Below are 18,856 nucleotides of genomic sequence, written 5' to 3'. Positions count from 1 at the left end.
CGTGGAGGTCAGCTGAGTGGCAGGAATCGCAGGGGTGCTCCCCCCAGGAGCCCAGACACCAGCCCTGCATGAACATTATGCCTGGCAGACAGGCCTGGGCCACCTGTGCTCTCAACAGTCCACTCCCTCCTGGGAGGTGGAATCTCAGGCCCGGCTGCACTGTCCCCCCAGAAGAGTGTCTTTCCCGCGTCCCCTATGTGAGGGTCTCCAGCCCCTACTGGCCCCCACAGAAGGGCTGTGCTAATTGCCACCCGCCCTCACTTGTGTTTTAGCATCCTGCTTCCAGCTCCTGCACCATGAAAATCCTGTTTTGTGACCTCCTGCTTCTCAGCCTCTTCTCCAGCGTGTCCAGCAGCTGTCAGAAGGACTGTATGGCCTGCAGAGAGAAGCTCCGCCCCGCTCTTAACAGCTTCGACCTTGAGGTAGGTCCAGGAGCAGGCCTGTCTTCCCCTCCCTCCCCCCAAGGTCACGTGACTCTCCTAGTGTCAGACGGTCTGTAGGAAACAGATGTGGACTTGAGCATCTTCTGAAAGCAAACCCTGTCACCTTTGCACTTTACCACGTTCATATAAAGACCCACCCATGCTGCCATTTTGTTCCCATCATTAAAATAATGCATACTGGGCTTCCCTGGTGGCGCAGTGGTTGAGAGTCCGCCTGCCGATGCAGGGGACGCGGGTTCGTGCCCCGGTCCCAGAGGATCCCACGTGCCGCGGAGCAGCTGGGCCCGTGAGCCATGGCCGCTGAGCCTGCGCGTCCGGAGCCTGTGCTCCGCAACAGGAGAGGCCACAACAGTGAGAGACCCGCGTACCGCAAAAAAATAAAAAAATAATGCATACTCATTCTAGAGAATTTGAAAAATTCCAAAAACTATAAAAAAAAAAATTTAAATCACCTTTAATCCCACCAGAGAAAGAATCCTAGTTTTTTCACTTGCTATGTTACACAAGGATAATTTTCCCGTTATTAACATTATTTGAAGTTACTTCTTCCCATGAATACAGTATACTTTGCTTAACCAATCCCCTCCTGTTGAACATGTATGTTGCCCTTCAGTTTTGATATTATAGACAGTTCTACAATGAACACCTAAATGCTCTCTCGTATTTTAAATTTTGATTTGAGCACTAAATTTCTTTTTACTAAGTAAGCTGCTTTGTCAACTGCTTGCATTATAGTTTAGTTATTCCTCTCCTATTAAATCCAATATAACTCAATTACTTTTTCTTTGTAGTCAAGTAAACTCTTTTCAAAAGATGCCATGTTTGAAACTCCTCAACCTTTAAGAACAAACTTTCGCCTGCTGTTCCTTAAGGCAAGCGTACAGATATAGGAACCAAGTACTCACGCTGGGATAACACCCTAACGTGAGCAGACACGGCCCCCGACGCACCCAAACAGCAAGCTCCTCCTATGCCAGCTCAATGGTTTCCAAGTCTGTTTTCTGAACAGTAATAACCACCGAATCATGAAGCGCATCCCCAGAGAACCTATTCAAAGTTCATCCATCCTCCTCATTCAGCTATCATGGGTTTCCGGAGCACCTACTATGTGCTGAGCACTGAACTAGGCCAAGGGCCCTGAGGTGAGCGGATGGATGGCTTTTGCAACTGGTGGGAGAGAAGAACCCCCAATCCCTCCATGAGCGTAATTACTGAGCCCCGGGGAAGCAAGAACAGGGGACCCCAACCTAGTCTAGAGGGGCAGAGGGGGCTTTTGGAGGAACTAAGTCTTTAAGGAAACCGAAAGAAGATCTGGAGTGAAGAGGCAGGGAGGAAGAGCCCCAGGTGCCCAGGTAATGGAGGGAGGTGTGGGGGAGGGGAGGGGGCACAGGTGCAAATGCCTTTCAGGGGACTGGAGCGGCAATTAAGGAACTGAGAAAAGCTGAGTTTGGCTAGAACACAGAAGGCCCACCTGCCTTTTCTGTGCAGCCCAGAGAGGCTTAAAATTTCACCCAAAACAAAACCTTTCCCTTGGTCTTAGTAAACAGAGCAGACAACTAGTTTACACGTAAACCAGTGAAGGAGTTGATTAAGCAATAATCTCATAATCGCCACACTTTTAAGGCTCTGAGGTTGCAGCCTAGACAAGACTGAAAGTTGTGAACAATTCCTGAATCACGAGTTTTAACTGCAACCCTTTATCTCCCACTCAAAAAAGCATTAGGACTCGAACAGATATTCGTACACCCATGTTCATAACAGCATTACTCACAAGAGTCAAAAGGTAGAAATGACTCAACCGACCATCGAGAGATGAATGGATAAAGAAAAGATGGTCTATGCATACAGTTGAATATTATCCAGCTTTAAAAAGGAAGGGAATTGTGACACATGTTACGGCATGGATGAGCCCTGAAGATGTATGCTAAGTGAACTAAGCCAATCACAGAAGGACAAATGCTATATGATTCCACTTACCTTAGGTTCCTAGAGTCGTCTGATTCGCAGAAACAGAAAGTAGAATGGGGATTGCCAAGGGCTGGGGAAAGAGGAAAGGGGAGTGAGTGTTTAACCGGTACAAAGTTTCAGTTTGGGGAAAGGAAAAAGTTCTAGAGATGGTTGGGGGAGGTGATGGTAGGACAACGATGTGAATATATCAATACTTAATACCACTGAGCTGTACACTTAAAAAGGGTTCAAACGCTAAATTTGATGATATGTGTATCTCACAATAAAAAAAAAAAGTGTTAGGACCTCAACTGTAAGGATAACCCGAAGTCTACTCTAATTTATTTTTTACAAAGTAAAGCATTCATGGATTTAGGTGATTTGTTTGTAATAAACATCGCACCTGACTGGGAAGCACTCTGATTCTCCCACTCCGGGACACCTTGACCTTGGGAGCCCTGTTCTGAGACAACAGAGGCCACCAGGGACAGATTCTCTCCAGCCTCTTTATTGCCATCTCAGGATCTGTCCTCCTGCCCTTCCTTCCTTCTTCCTTTGTACCACTGATTTTCCTGCTGGGAATTTCTCCTTTTTCCCCTCTCCCACTTGCTCTTTCCTTCCCTCCGTTGTCATGTTTTTGAAAGAGTATCTACACTTGTGACTTCGAGTCCCTTGCCTCTGCCTCACTCCTTAGCTGCTCTCGGAGGTCACCAGCAGCTCCTAACCACAGAACCCCCGGCAGATGTGCAGGCTTCCTCTCCTCGTCCCCTCTGGGTGAACCCGGCTCTCTTCCCCACTGTGACTCTTCCTTTTCTGCCTCCTGTTGCGGTCCTGTTCCTTTTCCTGCCCCATGAACATAATCGCCAAGATTCCCTGCTTCTTACCTCCTTCTGAGATGCTGCATCCACTTTCCAGGCCGTCCGCTCTCCCCAGACAGCAGGTAACGCCCAAAGGTACACCCCTCACCTCCTCTCTGCTGGGCTTCCATCACTTTCCATAGTTTCTGGGAAATCCAGGCTTCCCTTCCCTTTCCACGGCTCCACAAACCTGACCTGCTATCTTGCTCATGGCTCTCCCTCCTCCCCCAGCCAATAAATCCTACTCATTCTTCAAAACCCAGATTAGGTTTCACCTGGTAGGAGAATCTTTGCTGATTCTCCACCTGGCCCCAATTGAGCCAGCCCCTAGCTCCTTTGCTCTCTGATGATTACTTGCATCGGCTAGTCTCTCACCACCAGGTATGAGCTTTCTTTGCTGATTATTCTGGGTATCCCCAGCAGGTTGCAGTGTGTGGCACAGAGCAGTACTCAGTTAAGAGGTCCCACGGAAATTGTAAAACTGCAAGACCTTTAGTGTCCTAATAGGTGCAGGCACTGCACAGTTTTTACACTGGTGTCTTTCAAAGCCAGGAAAGAAATTGGAGCCTGTTTCCATTTCTTCATAGCATCTTCAATCTCTGGGGTCCAGACAACACTGTTAGAAAATGGCCAGGTCTAGCCTCACAGTGAGGGATAATCCCTACCAGTGCCTGCTGACCCCCAGAGGACCTGGCTGCCTGACTGTTTGGTTTCTAGCTTGTATTCACTTTTAACCTATTTTTTTTTAAGTTTTATGAGATGCCTAGAATTGAGGCAACCACATCTCATTTCAACCCTTGAGTATGTCCACTCTGTGAATGATGGGGGACTCAGACATTTAGGCAAGGGTCAGCTCCCCAATCCCTCCACAAAATGGTATAATCCTGAGCTATTCCCAGGACCCTCTGGACCCTTGGCTTCATCAAAAATTTCTTTATTTCTCATTCCAGGGCAATGGTCCAAGTATGGTTGTCTTTTTGGTAGACTATCATTTTGGTCAGTAAATTATTCACACACCCCCAAACCATTGCAATATCCTGAGCTTTCAGCTAAACTGTGAACGGTACTAACACCATCGGCTTAAGAAGAAAAAAACTAGATTCACTGAGTTGTTTCAGAGACAAAGAAGGTGACTCCCAAGAAAGGTCTGGGGAAATTTATTTAAATTCCCTAAAACTCTATTAAAAGCAGAAGAAACTACCTTCCGCTAGTAGTTTGTCTTCATTACATGAAAATTCTTAATTGTTGACTTGCAGTCGGAGTTCCTAATACGTTTTTCTTTTGTACTATTCCTCTGCTGGCCTGCTTGCGTTGGCCCTCAAATATTCTGGCAGACCTCCTAAAGCAAATAGATCTCAAATGTCTCTCTGTCAGAAGTGGTTGGATTCCTTAGTGGCAGAAACGTGACAAACTCAATGAGCTGCTTCTTTTCCTTCCAATGGGCTCGTGGGCCTGTTTCCCTCATCTTCGATCCCAGACATCCAAACGGCCTTTTGCTCAGTTTCCTCCCAAGCCCAGCTTTACAGATCAATTTGGCACCAGTCTGGGACTTTCCAGATGCTCCTCGGCACTGTGGCTTAATATGGCCATGTCATCAGTGTGGGCTGTGAAAATGTGTCCAGCTCACTTAACGGACCATTAACCCATCTCTGGAAAGAAGCTGGTGGGTCCCTCAGCCCAGAGAGTTTAGGCATTAAGTTCCTATGCCCATCTGGTGCTACAAATGCTGTCGCGAATTTGGATTCCTCATTTCTGCCCAAAACCTTCTCCTAAATCAAGAATTGAGACGAGTTTGTTAGCACCTAATTCATCTAATAGTACGTTGAGCCTCGGTGTGGGCTCTGCATGTGGTTTGATGGTAGAATTTCATTTTCTCTGATTGACACACAACCTAATTACCATCTGGGCTTAGAAACTCAGGGGCTCACAGGAGATCTGATAGCCTCTGGGCTTAACGGCTTCCACCTGTTTCTGTAAATGGAAGGAGCAGAACAATACAGCCAGCACTTTGAGGCTCCTATTCGGTGAGGATCCCACGGAGTGTGCTCCAACGGTCCATTTCACCTCTACGCTTCTGAAACCGCACAACTCAGATTGGGACTTGAAACACTGGCGCTGGGACTGGAACCCATGGTCTTTTAATGGAGATCACACACCTGGTCTCAGGACTTAATGAAACTCAGATTCTTTATGTCTCATCTCAGAAAGAATTCAGTAAAAGACAAAGTGAAAGGTAGGAAGTGGATTTATTTAGAGAGATACACATTCCATAGACAGAATGCAGTCCCTCTCAAAAGGTGAGAACGGCCCTGGGAGAAACACACTCCACAAACAGTGTGGGCCACTTCAGAAGGAGAGAGGCCCCGAAATATGGGGTGGTTAGTTTTTATGGGCTGGGTAATTTCACAGGCTCCTGAACGGGAGGATTATTCCAACTATTTTGCAGAGGGGGAGGAGACGTCCAGGAATTGGACCACCGCCCACTTTTTGACCTTTTACGGTCAGCCCTGGAACTGTCATGGCACCTGTAGGTGTGTCATTTAGATGTTAATGTATTACAGTGAGTGTGTAATGAGGCTCAACGTTCCACTGGAAGTCGACTCTTCCACCGTCTTGGACCTAGTTGGTTCTAACCTGTTTATGTCATATCTTCTAGGGCTATATTATTCTTTGAGAGGTTATGCCCTGCTCCCTTCCCTCCTGTTTCACTTCTACTGGCTTTCCCAGTGCTACCCATGCTTTCCTGTTATCTCCTTGACTCTGTAATATACGGTTTCTCAGACTCATCACTGTAGATATATTAGGCTGGATAATTATTTGTTGGGGAGGAGGGGGTGGTCCTATGCATTGTAGGATGTTTGCTAGTGTCCCTGTGAAACAGAGCAGGACTCTGTGGGACCCTCCTGGGTACAAATCCTTTCTGTGTCCCTCATTTCTTTTTTTGTAGGAAATAGGCTTCATCCAGCCTCCAGAACTTTCCCTGAGTTCCAAAGGGTAGGTTCAAACAGTTGTTAATCAGGGGGAAGGGAGGAGCAATCAAACAATAGTGCAGCCCTGGGGCAGGGTTCCTCCTCAAGGGATACGTATAACAATACCTTTGTGTTCTTCTGTGGGAACTAAGGCCCTCATCCTTAGGAGGATGGTGACTCCAGGCTGAGCACAAGATTCCTGGAGCACCTGTTACCTCACCACCAACACATCAGAACAAAGTCACACACCCTGCAGCCTTCACCCTAAATTTTGCCTATTAAAAACTTCTCCCCCAAAACCATCAGGGGGTTTGGGATTTTTGAACATGAGCCACCTGTTCTCCCTTGGCCCTGCAATAAACCCTTCTCTGTTCCAGACGCCAGTGTTTCGGTTCGTCTGGCATCACTGTGCGTCGGGCACACAACCTTGTGTTCAGTAACAGCTGGCCTCTACTCACTGGATAGCAGTAGCCTCCCTGCTCCCACCCACTGTGTGACAACCAAATGTGTCTCCAGACATTGCCAAATGTCCCCTGGGGGGCAAAACTGCTCCCGATTGAGACCCACTGCTGTAGAGCAATAACCCGATAGGATGATGATCTAAAAGAACAAACTACAAATTGGTTCTACCCAGTTTTCTTCAAAGTGTTTCAGGAGCAGGTGTAGTACAGACCCAAGTGACTCTCTGAAGGAGCCCCCAACCACCATGTTCCCTGATGGTTTCTTCCTCCTCAGAGCCAGTTCCAAAGCAAGGTTTCTCAAAGTGTAATCCAGCCTCAGAATCGCCTGGAATGCGTGAAAATGCAAATTCCTGGAGCCCACCCTCAGTTTACTGCATCAGAATCTCCAGGGGTATAGATTAAGAATTTGCATTCTAACAAACCCCAGTAGGGTTCATAAAGACCACTCAAGTCTGCAGCTCCATTGTTCTAGAGTCCACCCTCCCCATCTATGGAATTTGCCCATCGTTCTTTCTTACCCAGTGAGTCTGTGGGTGTGAAAAACTGGTTTCTCTATGTATCTCACTGAGTTGTCAGCATCTCTGAGGAAACTCTAAATGGAAAAGACATACTCGAAAAAATCTTGTGTATCAGTAGGGGCCAATCTCACCACCTCTGGCCAGCAGGTGGTCTGGGCAAAGGTGTTCCTTGGAAACCTTACCAGTGAAGGAGAGTGAGAGTAACACTCCCACTGGATACCACCTCTTTCTTCTCTCTGGTCCAGCAGAAAATAAGCAATTTCCCCATCAGAACCTTACTTTTTGGTCTCATAGAATCCTTATTTTCCCATTAGTTTCCACCATTTCATATTGCAAGCACAGAGAAGTCACTGACTAGGAGGTGTCCTGGGTTGGGACTTGAAACGTTGGAGTTCTGTTCAGGTTATACTGTTATTTCACCATGTAGTTTTGGACCCATTACTGAACCTCATTATAACATGCGAACATGGACCACACTGGTCATTTCCAAACCTGGGCAAATCTCACAGTTACCTGAGTTTTGTAAAAATAAGCTTTAAACCCTGGTTCTATTCCTCAGAGGTTTAACTGGGTTATGAAATTCTGTGTTTTAAAAAGTTCTGCAGATGATTCAGATTCACACCCAGGTGTAGGACCCATTGGACCAGGTGTTGCCCAAGGAGTCTATGCAATGCCTTGATGATGCACAAGAAGAGTTGAGGCATCTCCCAGTGTGACCATTGGGCGACCTCAGCTGCAGAACCCCTCTTCCTCCTCTTGTTTCTCTTCATTTCACATCCTCACTATGGACTCCACTTTGTACTCCAGCTATGAGATGCCTGGAATGCATACACGTTCTCCCTACAGCACAGCTAGCAGCCAAGTGAAGAGGTCCTAAGCCTGGAGTCCACGGATGCCTGTCCATGGCTAGGCTTTAGAAGATGTATGAACCCCCTAAAATTATAGGCAAATGTGACATGAATGTGCAGTTATACAGTGAAAGGGAGGGAATCCCTTATGGAGAATAATTAGATTCTCAAAAGAGCCCATGACCCAAAAACAGGTGAAAAACCCTGGTCTAATGGGACAGACAAGACAAAGAGCTGCAACAGGGTGACAAGCACTACATCAGAAGCTTGTGCTAAATGCCGGAGGAGTTGGAGTCTGGTTGCAACTAGCTACAACTCCTGTTCTTCCAGTGACTCCCTTTCTCATCTTTTTTCTTTTCTTTTTTTTTTTTTAAAGTTTTCCGTTTGTCACGCTTAGCTAAATATAAAGTGAATTCTTTATTAATACAGCTCAGGGTAACAAACCTCTACTTGAAACCCTCCTATTTACTGGATGGAGAAGATTCCTCCATGAGTAAGATGTGGTCCCTTGTCATATTCTGTCTTGTAAGGTGTTACAATTATACTAAGCATTCAAATTTCCACAAGTGGAAAACAAAGTTCTGTGGGAGCACAGAAGCAGGAGAGAGCGATTCCAGCCGGGGAGCCAGAAGCAGGTGTCATTGAGGAGTAGCTCTGGAGCCTGGCTGGCCCCAAAGGATAGATGGAAGGAGGTTATTCCATCAGAAGGAACAGAGTGAGAAAAGACATGTGGGGAAGGCGAGGGAGCTCGCTGTGTTTGAGGCACTAAGAGCAACCTCATATGCCTGAAGCAATGAGGGGTGTTGAGAGGAAGATTCAGAAATAAGACTGAGGGACTTCCCTGGTGGTCCAGTGGTTAGCACTCTGCGGCTACAAAGGAGGTTGGGAAACATATATGTGGCCTTCAGGAAGAAAACAAGTGTTCTCTCTCTTTTTTTAAAAAAAATATTTATTTATTTATTTGGTTGCACCTGGTCTTAGTTGCAGCAGGCAGGCTCCTTAGTTGTGGCAGGCGAACTCTTAGTTGCGGCATGCGAACTCTTAGTTGCGGCATGCATGTGGGATCCTAGTTCCCCGACCAGGGATCGAACTCATGCCCCCTGTATTGGGAGAGCAGAGTCTTAACCTCTGCGCCACCAGGGAAGTCCCAGAAGTGCTCTCTTAGTAAGGAAGAGGGGAGATGGGTACAGAATGGGCAGGTGGTAGCTTCTGCCCCAGAAGAGAAGGTGGGCTTTATTCTTAACAAATTGTACTTAATGTGTTGGTCAGACATTTTGATGGAGATAGAAGACACGGCAGGCGGACTCTCAACCACTGCGCCACCAGGGAAGCCCTGGGTGGATGTTTTTGCTCCCCAGGTAGGGCCGATGAGGCACACACACATCTTCTCATGTCCCACACCTGCCCAGGCAGAGCAGTAACTCTTGATGCCCTGGAAGCCAAGCAAAGACTCCGAGGTCTGACGGAGGGCTCTGCCGCTTCCTGCTGACCATGATGTCAAGGTCAGGTTGAAAGGCGGTTTCCATCTGGCTAAGGCCAGAAACACAGAGAGGAGCATTCAGGGTGAAGTCAAAACAGCAAATAGGAAAAAAAAAAAGTTGGAGGCAGAGGCTTCCAGGAGACCTAATCGGAGACCGGAACGTGGGAGGAAAGGGCCAAGGCCAGGACCAGTCAGGAGGGTGGGAGATATCATGGTCAGGTTGGTAGTCTGGATGAGAAATGGAGATGCCTGGAGAGACAGAGAAGCAGCAGGAGTTCCTCGGGGGCTGGCGGGTCTACTGGATTGTGTCCGATGTTCCCCGAATGCCCAACCTGCCTACATCCCAAGGTCTTGGCCCCCATTTTCTTTTTTTTTAAATTTTTTTATTGAAGTATAGTTGCTTTACAATGTTGTGTTAATTTCTGCTGTACAGCAAAGTGACTCCGTTATACACATATATACATCCTTTTTCATACTCTTTTCCATTATGGTTTATCCCAGGACATTGAATACAGTTCCCTGTGCTATGCAGTAGGACCTTGTTATCCATCCATTCTATACGTAACAGTTTGCATCTCCTAACCTCGAACTCCCAATCCATCCCTCCCCCACTCTCCCTCCCCCTTGGCAACCACAAGTCTGTTTGACCCCCATTTTCTGTAACTGATGCACAGATAGTGATGACTAGTGTGTGTGAGGTGAAAAATGAATCACACCAAGGTTGATCTTTACCTAGTGACCTTAAAGTAACCATGCAGATTTAACCACGTGACTACATACTACACACTACATACTACATACTTAAGAAATCCCCAGTTTCTTAAACCGATCTGACCTCTCCTAAGCTTGATAAGACAACAAAATAAAATTCTTCTTTATGGGTGACCTGATGAGCTGTGTTTGGCTCCAAAAACCCGACGAGGGCTATAACGCGGTGCAGGTTTGGTGCATTCATTCTGTTAACTTGCTGTGTCACCTGTGGTGAGTTAACCTCACCTCCCTGAGCCCCAGTTTTCTTTGTGAAATGACAGAGCCGGGCTAGTTTTCTGCTTCTTTCCAATTCTGAAATTCTACGCACTTAAATAACTGCATGCAAAACTGCTGCACGGTACTTGATAAATGGGTGCTTCAGGAGCACGTGCGTTGGCACCAAAGTAGACGACAGAAGGACTGGATCTCCTCGTGGGCTTGATCTCCTCATTGCCTTGGACCAATAGCTGTCCCTCGTCTCTCTCCCTCCTCCACCTCCATCTTTGCAGGTGTGCATCCTCGAGTGTGAAGGGAAGGTTTTCTCCGGCCCTCTCTGGACTCCGTGCACCAAGGTCATGGCGAGGGGCTCCTGGCAGCTCAGCCCTGCTGACCCAGACCACGTGGTAGCTGCTCTTGACCAGCCAAGAGTCTCTGAGATGCAGCATCTGAAGAGAATGCCCCGTGTCAGGAGCCTCTTCCAAGCTCAGAAAGGGACAGAGCCCGGCATGGAGGAGGTGGGGGGCATGGAACAGAGGCAGCTGCAGAAGAGGTTCGGGGGTTTCACCGGAGCCCGGAAGTCGGCCCGGAAGTTGGCCAACCAGAAGCGGTTCAGTGAGTTTATGAGGCAGTACCTGGTCCTGAGCATGCAGTCCAGCCAGCGCCGGCGCACCCTGAACCAGCATGGTAATGCGTAGCCGGAAGGGGAGTCCCTCCCAGCTGTACCGTCCACTTCAACCCATGAGTGAGTGGGGCCCGAATGAGCTGGGGGCGAAACGAAAACTCCTCCACCCCTGCCTTAGCCATCCTCCCTGGCCTGGGGAAGCACGCTGGCCCCCAAACACATACGCACACCCTACACCACCTCCAGGGGTTCAGCTCCTGGGAGGCCTGGGAGGTAAACCCACCTGCCTACCTCCTGCCCACCTTCTCTCTGGGAGCAAAGATTTTCCTGGGAGTGTTCTCGACACTGACCACTGCCATTAAGAGACTGGTTACCATGGGGATAATAGTAGTGTATTGAGATAACTAATTCCTCTATAGCTCTCCAGGAGCTTAGTTTCTATGGGGACAGTTAAGTGGACCAATCCTCCTATCTGGTTGCCATAGAAACCATTCACTCACCTTTCCTCCGAGACTAAGAACGGAGAACTGGACCTACGCTTAGCCATTCGCAGAGAGTCTGATTTCTGTGGCTGTGATGTTGCTATTTCACCTTCAAAGATGGCTTAGCTGTCCCTTCCCTTACCCCCCTGTATCTCAAGGTGACTGGCTTCCATGGAAACCATTAAACTTTCCCAATCTCCCCCAGTCAAGGAGTTCTGGTTAGGACCAGTTCTTGTCAGGACACTTTTCTGCCTTTCTTTCTTCCACACATCACTCGTCCATCTGACCACTTGGCCAGAGACGGGCTGATTCTTTGCAGCCAATGGAACCTGAGCAAGGCTTTGAGAATCTGGCCCAAGTGACCTGAGTCGCTTTTGGAAGAGGGACTCAGGGATCATCATCTCTCCTCAGTTTTTGCCTCTTTCCAGGTGCCATTTTTGTTTTGTGTTTGTTTGTTCGCCCTTTTCCTCTCTCCCTTCTGGTATGTTCTTACCCCCATAGACACATTTATACATGTACCTATAATGCAGACCAGATGATAAACATCAGAGATGCTAATTTATTGCCCAGGCATTACAAACTCAGCTTTCCTCAGCCCATCAACTTATACGTAACTTTGAGTGGCACAGGGAACCAGCACAGTGGAATTGTCTGAAAATCTAAGAAAATCCCAACCGTCAAGCATATATGCCTGAATTCATGTGTGGGAATATGATTTATCTGCAGGATCTCATATCTTTCCTTAAACAGTCTAGAGACTTCCCCTAACAGAAAGAACTAATCAGTTGGTCAAAAACTTTCCCCAGACATTGTTACCCAGGCGGGGGCTTTTCCCTGACTCGGAGGCATAAGAGGAAAAAATCTGCATGTGCTGTGTTATTTTGCTTCCCGTACGTCAAAGGTAGCCAGATGGTTAAAAATCTTCCTTCAAAGTATATGAATACACGGGTGAATCTTTGGCATCCACGCTTTAGCAGGGAGGCAGCCCACGTAGTGCTTTGCAGGTAGGCTGGCTTGTTTGCAAAACATCCATGGCCAAATACGGGTATGTGTATTAAGTTGTGAGCCGAAGGCCGCCGCGTTTATTTTAGCAGAATGACTAATCTCCGAAGGCCCTGAATTAACCTGCACTGTTTCTGAAGTCATATTCTTGGATCCTTTACAAGCATTCTATTTTTCCTAAGCCATTCCTGCACAGGACCTAACGGTAAATCTTTCAGAGCTAGCATGGATTGAATTCTTTCAAATCTTAAAGATAGTCTCCTTTAAAGGGACCCTCAAGGAACACTGAAGACATGTCGAACTCTGAACTGCAACCATTTTCTTTACCTAAAGACAGTTCAGAATCAGTCACATTAGCAAGAATCAATTTATTTCAAAAAACAAAACAAAAACTATTTGAGCCCCTCTTCAGGTAAAATTGGTTTTTCTAGTTATCTATTAAGCTTCCAACTGAGCGGCACTGAAACATAACCGGTAACCAGCTTCTGTCTGTGGCTTTGCTCAAGATGTAAAGTTCTTGATGGAAACACTGCAGATATTAACCAGCTCATTTGGGTGTTGTTGATTGCTCTCCTCCTGTGACCATCTCACTCATTCTTTTTTCCACACATTCATGGTTGCTGAGTTCCAGTGCAAATGTGTATTTAGGAGTCCCTTAAGCCTGTCTTTCTTCGCCTATACATACTCCAACCAGCCCCACACATGCTTGAGATCTCTCCACGGCTGGGGGACTCCTGTTGCCAGGCTGTTCTGGACCCCCGAGACATCCAACACCGACCTAGATTTAGAAGACTGGAGGAAATGGCGTCACCTCACACACGGGATAAAGAGCCCTTATTCAGGGACTTCTCTGGCTGTTCAGTGGTTAAGACTCTGTGCTTCCAACGCAGGGGGTTGTGAGTTCAATCCCTGGCCGGGGATCTGAGATTCCCACATGCCACACGGTGCGGCCAAAAAATTAAAAAAAAAAAAACCACACCAAAACCTTATTCAGAAAGTATAATTGTTACTGGGTCTAAGCTCGGCCACACGACAGGCCAATAACTGAGATGAGTTGTTGGGACAAAGCATAATGACTTTATTCGCACAGCCAGCAAACCGAGAAAACGGTGAGCCAAACCATCTTGCCTGAGTTAGAATTCAGGCTCCTTTTATACTAAAAGGGGAGGGAGTAAGGTCCAGCATTTCCTGGTTCCCATCAGCCTCCAGAGGGGATGTGTTCATTTCTTCCTCCCTGCAGTCATTCACAGGTGGGCCTGGTCAGGATGTTTCCTGTGAGCTAAACCAAGGTATTTTAGCTTAATGCTCATTACCTGGGAAGCAGGATTCCCAGAGATGGGCCTTTATGTATAACTTAAGCTTATAGGCAACATCCCTTTAGTGATTAACATGTAATAGGATACAAAAGTTCTTCCCTATTACATAATGATGTCCTAGAAAGGAAGGACGCTGGGGTGCAGGACCAGTTCTAGACAGACCTGTGAAAAGTGCACAACTGGTCGTGGTATATACCGTCCCTTTCCCTGGCCCTATACTTCCCTCCTCTCTTCTGCTGTCCCTGGCCTTGAACTTCTAGACAGTGGAAATAAGCAGATTCACTCCTGGTGAGAAATTGGTGAAGTTAGCACTTGTATTATAAAAGAGAGCCATAAATGAGGGCTCTCTTAAGCCTGAAGAAATGAATTACCACACACAGATTCCAAACTCCAGGGATGAGAGAACTGCTTCTGGGCAGTTCTCCCCTTCTGACTTTCAAGCCCTAGCCCACAGACCTCCCTTCATTCTGTTGGTCCTGCCACTAGACCGGGGGGACAGGAAAGCAGGTATGTAGAGGGAGACAGGAAACCCTTCTTGTTGCTTTTGGGGCTAATTATGTGAATGATAGCTTTTCTTTGCCTCCTGTCTATTGCTTAGGGAAAACAGAACTGAAGGGTCAGAAAAACTGTCAGATTTGCCACTGTAATCATTTCTGTCTCCCCAGGTGTCCGGGTGATCCACAAATCAGCATGTCTCCAGCCCCAGACCTGCCGGCTGGGAATCAGGATTCCTTCCTCCCCAAGGCCCTGAGGCAGGCCTTGTCTCCAGGCCTCCACCCACAGGGCCCAGCCCCATCTGGTTGTCTTTCCCTTCCCCCCTCCTTCCTGCCCCTCCCCCTATGGCATGTTTCATGACAACCCTGTTACTACATCAGAGTGTATTTTTGTAATTCTTCCAGCTAACATTTAAACAGCCCCATCTTTCCTTCTCACCCACCTCTTCCCTCTTCTAGGGGTGGGTTCAAGGAACAGGAAATCAAGAGTGGGGTTTTGACTCGTCACTGCCATAACTTGTTTGTAAAAGAGCTGTTCTTTTTGACCTTTGTTTTAAACAGATATTTCTCCATTAAACTTATACTGAGCAAATGATTAGCAAATTGGTTGGCTGGGTTTTTTTTCTTAAAAAGTGAGCATTTTTATTCCTGAAGAGCCTTTAGTGAGAGTAAAAACAGGGACAAAAAGGGACTTCCCTGGTGGTCCAGTGGTTAAGACTCACGCTCCCAATGCAGGGGGCTGGGTTTTGATCCCTAATGGGGGAATTAGATCCCGCATGCATGCCGCAACTCACACCTGGCACAGCCAAAATAAATATTTTTTTTTAAAAGAAAAGACAAAGAGAAATGTTTAAATCCAGAAATTACCCAGGAATATGATCCAAAATGCAAAGTGGGGGAGGGGTGGGAGCTGGGATTAGCAGATGCAAACTATTATATATAGGATGGATAAACAAGGTCCTACTATATAGCACAGGGAAATACACTCAATATCCTGTGACAAAGCATAATGGAAACGAATATGAAAAAATATATATATATATGTATAAGTGGATCACCCCGCTGCACAGCAGAAACTGGCTGTCTGTTTTTTTGTTGTTGTTTTTTATAAATGTGTTTATTTTTTATTTATTTATTTTTGGCTGCATTGGGTCTTCGTTGCTGCGCACAGGCTTTCTCTAGTTGTGGTGGGCGGGCTTCTCATTGCGGCGGCTTCTCTTGTTGAGGAACATGGGCTCTAGGTGCGCGGGCTTCGGTAGTTGTGGTATGCAGGCTCAGCAGTTGTGGTGCATGGGCTTAGCTGCTCGGCGGTATGTGGGATCTCCCCTTACCGGGGCTCGAACCAGAGTCCCCTGCGTTGGCAGGTGGATTCTTAACCACGGCACCACCAGGGAAGCCCTTGTTGGCTGTTAAGTGAAGTGAGAAGCACAGACGCCGGACACACGGTCAGAGCTGCCTCTCCTGGGAGGCAGAGGCAAAAAGAGAGAGGCTCTGCTTTATGTAAAGTGTGACGGGCGAGATACATGAGCAGAAACGCCGCGACTGTGCTGAGCCCCCAGATGCAAGCCCACACACAGCTGCGTGACTGGACCGGGCGGGATGGCGGGGGCCAGGTTGCTGGGCACCACCCCCAGTTTCTGACTCACTAGAAATTTGCATTTTTAACAAGTTCCAGGTGATGTAGAGCCTGCGGGTTTGGGACCCCCGGATTGGGTCGCAATTAACACGAAACATGTTACGATGTGTAATCATCAATTCAGCCAAGAAACCTCGGGTCCACCCAAACGGAGCGCCTGCAGAGAGTCAAACATCTACAGAAGTAGACGGGCCTGTGGGAAATCAGTAAGGGAGGGAGGATAAGGCGCTCTGTTGGGGAACCGGGTGGGGGCGGGGGGGCCCTGGTGAGGGATTACTGGAACCCAGTGAGAACTGTAGCTCCCTCTAGCGGTCAGTAGGGAAACGGCCACTCACTGTGCAGGGCAGTAAAGGTTCGGCGAGATTCAAATACCCCAACTCCTCTCTCCTCCTTTCCCTTCCAGCTCCAGCCTGTTGTCTCCAGTTGGTCAAACCCAACTGGAAGCCAGAAAGTTAGGGAGTCCTCGGATGCAGCCACAAAGGTAGGCCTGGGAGGGCCCAGGGCCGCAAACGGACAAGCCCAAAGGCAGTAAACTGATTTAAAGGAGGGATGGGGGAAGGGGGTCAACTGCAACAGAGCAATGATTCTATCGGAGCTTTCTTAGAGAAGTGGGGCAAGGACAAGGGAAGGGGGAGAAAGGAGCCCTCTGTTCTACCCCAAGGTGAGGAAAAGGCCAAGGACAACCTCCTCCACAGGCTGCTGAGCTTGACCGACTTCGGCGGTAATGTAGTCCCCTGGGTCTTCTCCAAGTGGCCTCACCCTCCCCACTGGGTGCTGTTAGGGGGCCCTAGAACCCCCTCCCAGAGATGCCTCACCATCCCAGACAGGCCTCCAATTTCGTAAAGCAGTCCCTGAGCTACCAGAACGAGACATAGCTTTCTGCACCAGCTCCCCTCCTACCCACACCAGCCCTGCACCAGCTACGTGGGCAATCATAGGACACGGAACCCATGAATTCAGGAAGCAGCCCATGTCACTCCCTAGGGTCAGAGCTCACTCCATAAGCAGAATGTGACTCATTTTCTCCTTAGTCACTTGCCCACTCCCCAACAAACTCAGGTACACAGCCAGGAACATCTCCCCATTGCCAATACAAGCAGGAGAGAAAATGGTTACTTCCTAAAGCAAGAAAGTAACTGACATAGAAAGTCAAAGAATAGTGGTTGCTTTTATGCAGAAGAGAGGAGTGGCACTTTGCTTGAGGTACAAAGGCAATTTCTGGAATGCTGGCAATGATCTGTTTCTTCAGTGACTGGTAGATACTTTGGTGTTTGCTTTGTGATAAATCATTAAACTGTAAAAATAAAAATTGGAGATTAAAAAGAAAAAAATAAAAGAAAATGGTTACTTCCTAGATTATAATCCGAGTGCCATTATTTCCCAGATGATGACTTTGGTCAAGTTTTTGTAACCTCTGGGCCTCACTCTCCTCATCTGTAAAATGGGAATGATGAAAAGAAGAAAATAAATTAATAACATAAATTTTGAAAATAAAAAATTAAAAAAAAAATAAAAATGGGACTGACAATAGTAACTCCTTCGTGGGTTTTTCAGGTAATCCATGTAAGCAATTGGCTGGGTCCCTGATAATGTTGCCTGTTGTTATTATAAGCAAATGAGTGTGTATGCTCCGCCCCCAGGGCTATCACTTGTTTAACACCAAGGACAATGATAATCTTATCCTTTGTAGGGGGGAGAGGGCAAAGGGACAGGCACACATTAAATCAGACAATGTACCATTTTATTCCTTATAAAATATATTTCATATTGTTGCTGTAAAAACATTACATTTCACATTTTTAAAAAAATTTTTTGACAGTAAAAATAATACTTGGAAGACAGCTGGGGGGAAAGGCGCCAAGAAGACAAGTTCACAGATGGGATTTGTCTCCCTCTTCTCCTTTTTTTTTTTTTATTTGCCCCTGGTAAAGTCAGAACCTGGAAAGACCAGAAAGTAACAGGACAGATTTCTTCAAACGAATCGGAGTTTCCACATCCAAATTCATTATGTCCTCCAAGAAGTCGAGCCGCGCGGGCCGACTGCAACAACGAGGACGTCGCTCAGGATGCATTCTGAAATTACACAATTGCTTTCACAGCCGGCTTAGAAGTCAGATCATTAAATCCAAGCCATTTTACTAGCACGTTGGTCCTTATGCTTTGCACCTGTGACCTCATTTGCCCACAGCTACTATTCGCCGGTCTCTCTCTGCACTGAATGCGCAAGCACGGGTGCGGATTTGGTATCATTAAGGCTGTTCAGAGCAGGCACCACAGACTCCAAAGGTACTTCCAGAAATATTCTGAATAACGGAAACGTCCCTGGAATAGTTTCCCAAGACACCTGCTTTTGCCAATCCGTCCTGTTAGTTTCCAGCGCGCACCTGCGGCCTCTTACCTCCTATCAGATTCTGCCGCCCGGGTGGGCCGGGAAGGAGGGAGAGATACAGAGATGAAGAAAACAGGCGTGATCGCGGGATCAGTTCACAAACCCCCACCCCCACCCCCGAGAAGAGACGAATGGGACAACCCCAGGACAGACCACACGTCAAGAACCAACACGATAGCCACAGATGGGGCAGCGGGAGGAGGGCGGCCAGAGAAGGCCACCACCACCAGAAAGGAGGCAGGAGCAAATGCTGACGGGGAAAGCCGCACCAGAACATTAAAGAAAAAAAAAAAAAGACCCTCAGTTTTTAAATCGTTGCATCAATTTCTTCTCTCTTCCTTTTCTGCCCTGTGCACCAGTGACATAAGAAGCCTGCCTTACTTAGAGAAAATCTTTATATCCAGTTATATCTACACAGTCCAA

General features: G+C 47.3%; 1 protein-coding gene and 1 long non-coding RNA gene across 2 annotated transcripts in view; one reads left to right on the top strand and one right to left on the bottom strand.

Annotated features, from left to right (window-relative positions):
• The window catches only part of LOC307189600, a 160,712-nt gene extending 157,029 nt beyond the window's left edge, over positions 1–3,683 (bottom strand). Inside the window, exons 1-2 of the long non-coding RNA XR_013829208.1 lie at positions 3,275–3,683; positions 2,421–2,481 (exon numbers count right to left, since the gene is read on the bottom strand). This is a non-coding gene — a long non-coding RNA (uncharacterized lncRNA). The remainder of the gene's footprint in view (positions 1–2,420; positions 2,482–3,274) is intronic.
• Positions 297–14,665, top strand: PNOC (prepronociceptin; the record flags this gene model as incomplete). The annotated part of the gene is made up of 3 exons (XM_079927781.1): positions 297–422; positions 10,783–11,176; positions 14,580–14,665. The coding sequence occupies 3 exons, from the start codon at positions 297–299 to the stop codon at positions 14,663–14,665; spliced, it is 606 nt and encodes a 201-aa protein (XP_079783907.1).
• Between the last annotated feature and the right edge of the window lie 4,191 nt (positions 14,666–18,856).

The sequence above is a fragment of the Stenella coeruleoalba genome (assembly GCF_951394435.1).
Source record: "Stenella coeruleoalba genome assembly, chromosome: 7".
Taxonomy (NCBI): Eukaryota; Metazoa; Chordata; class Mammalia; order Artiodactyla; family Delphinidae; genus Stenella; species Stenella coeruleoalba.
The sequence above is the reverse complement of the archived record's forward strand: the minus strand, read 5'-3'. Positions and strand labels throughout refer to the sequence as shown.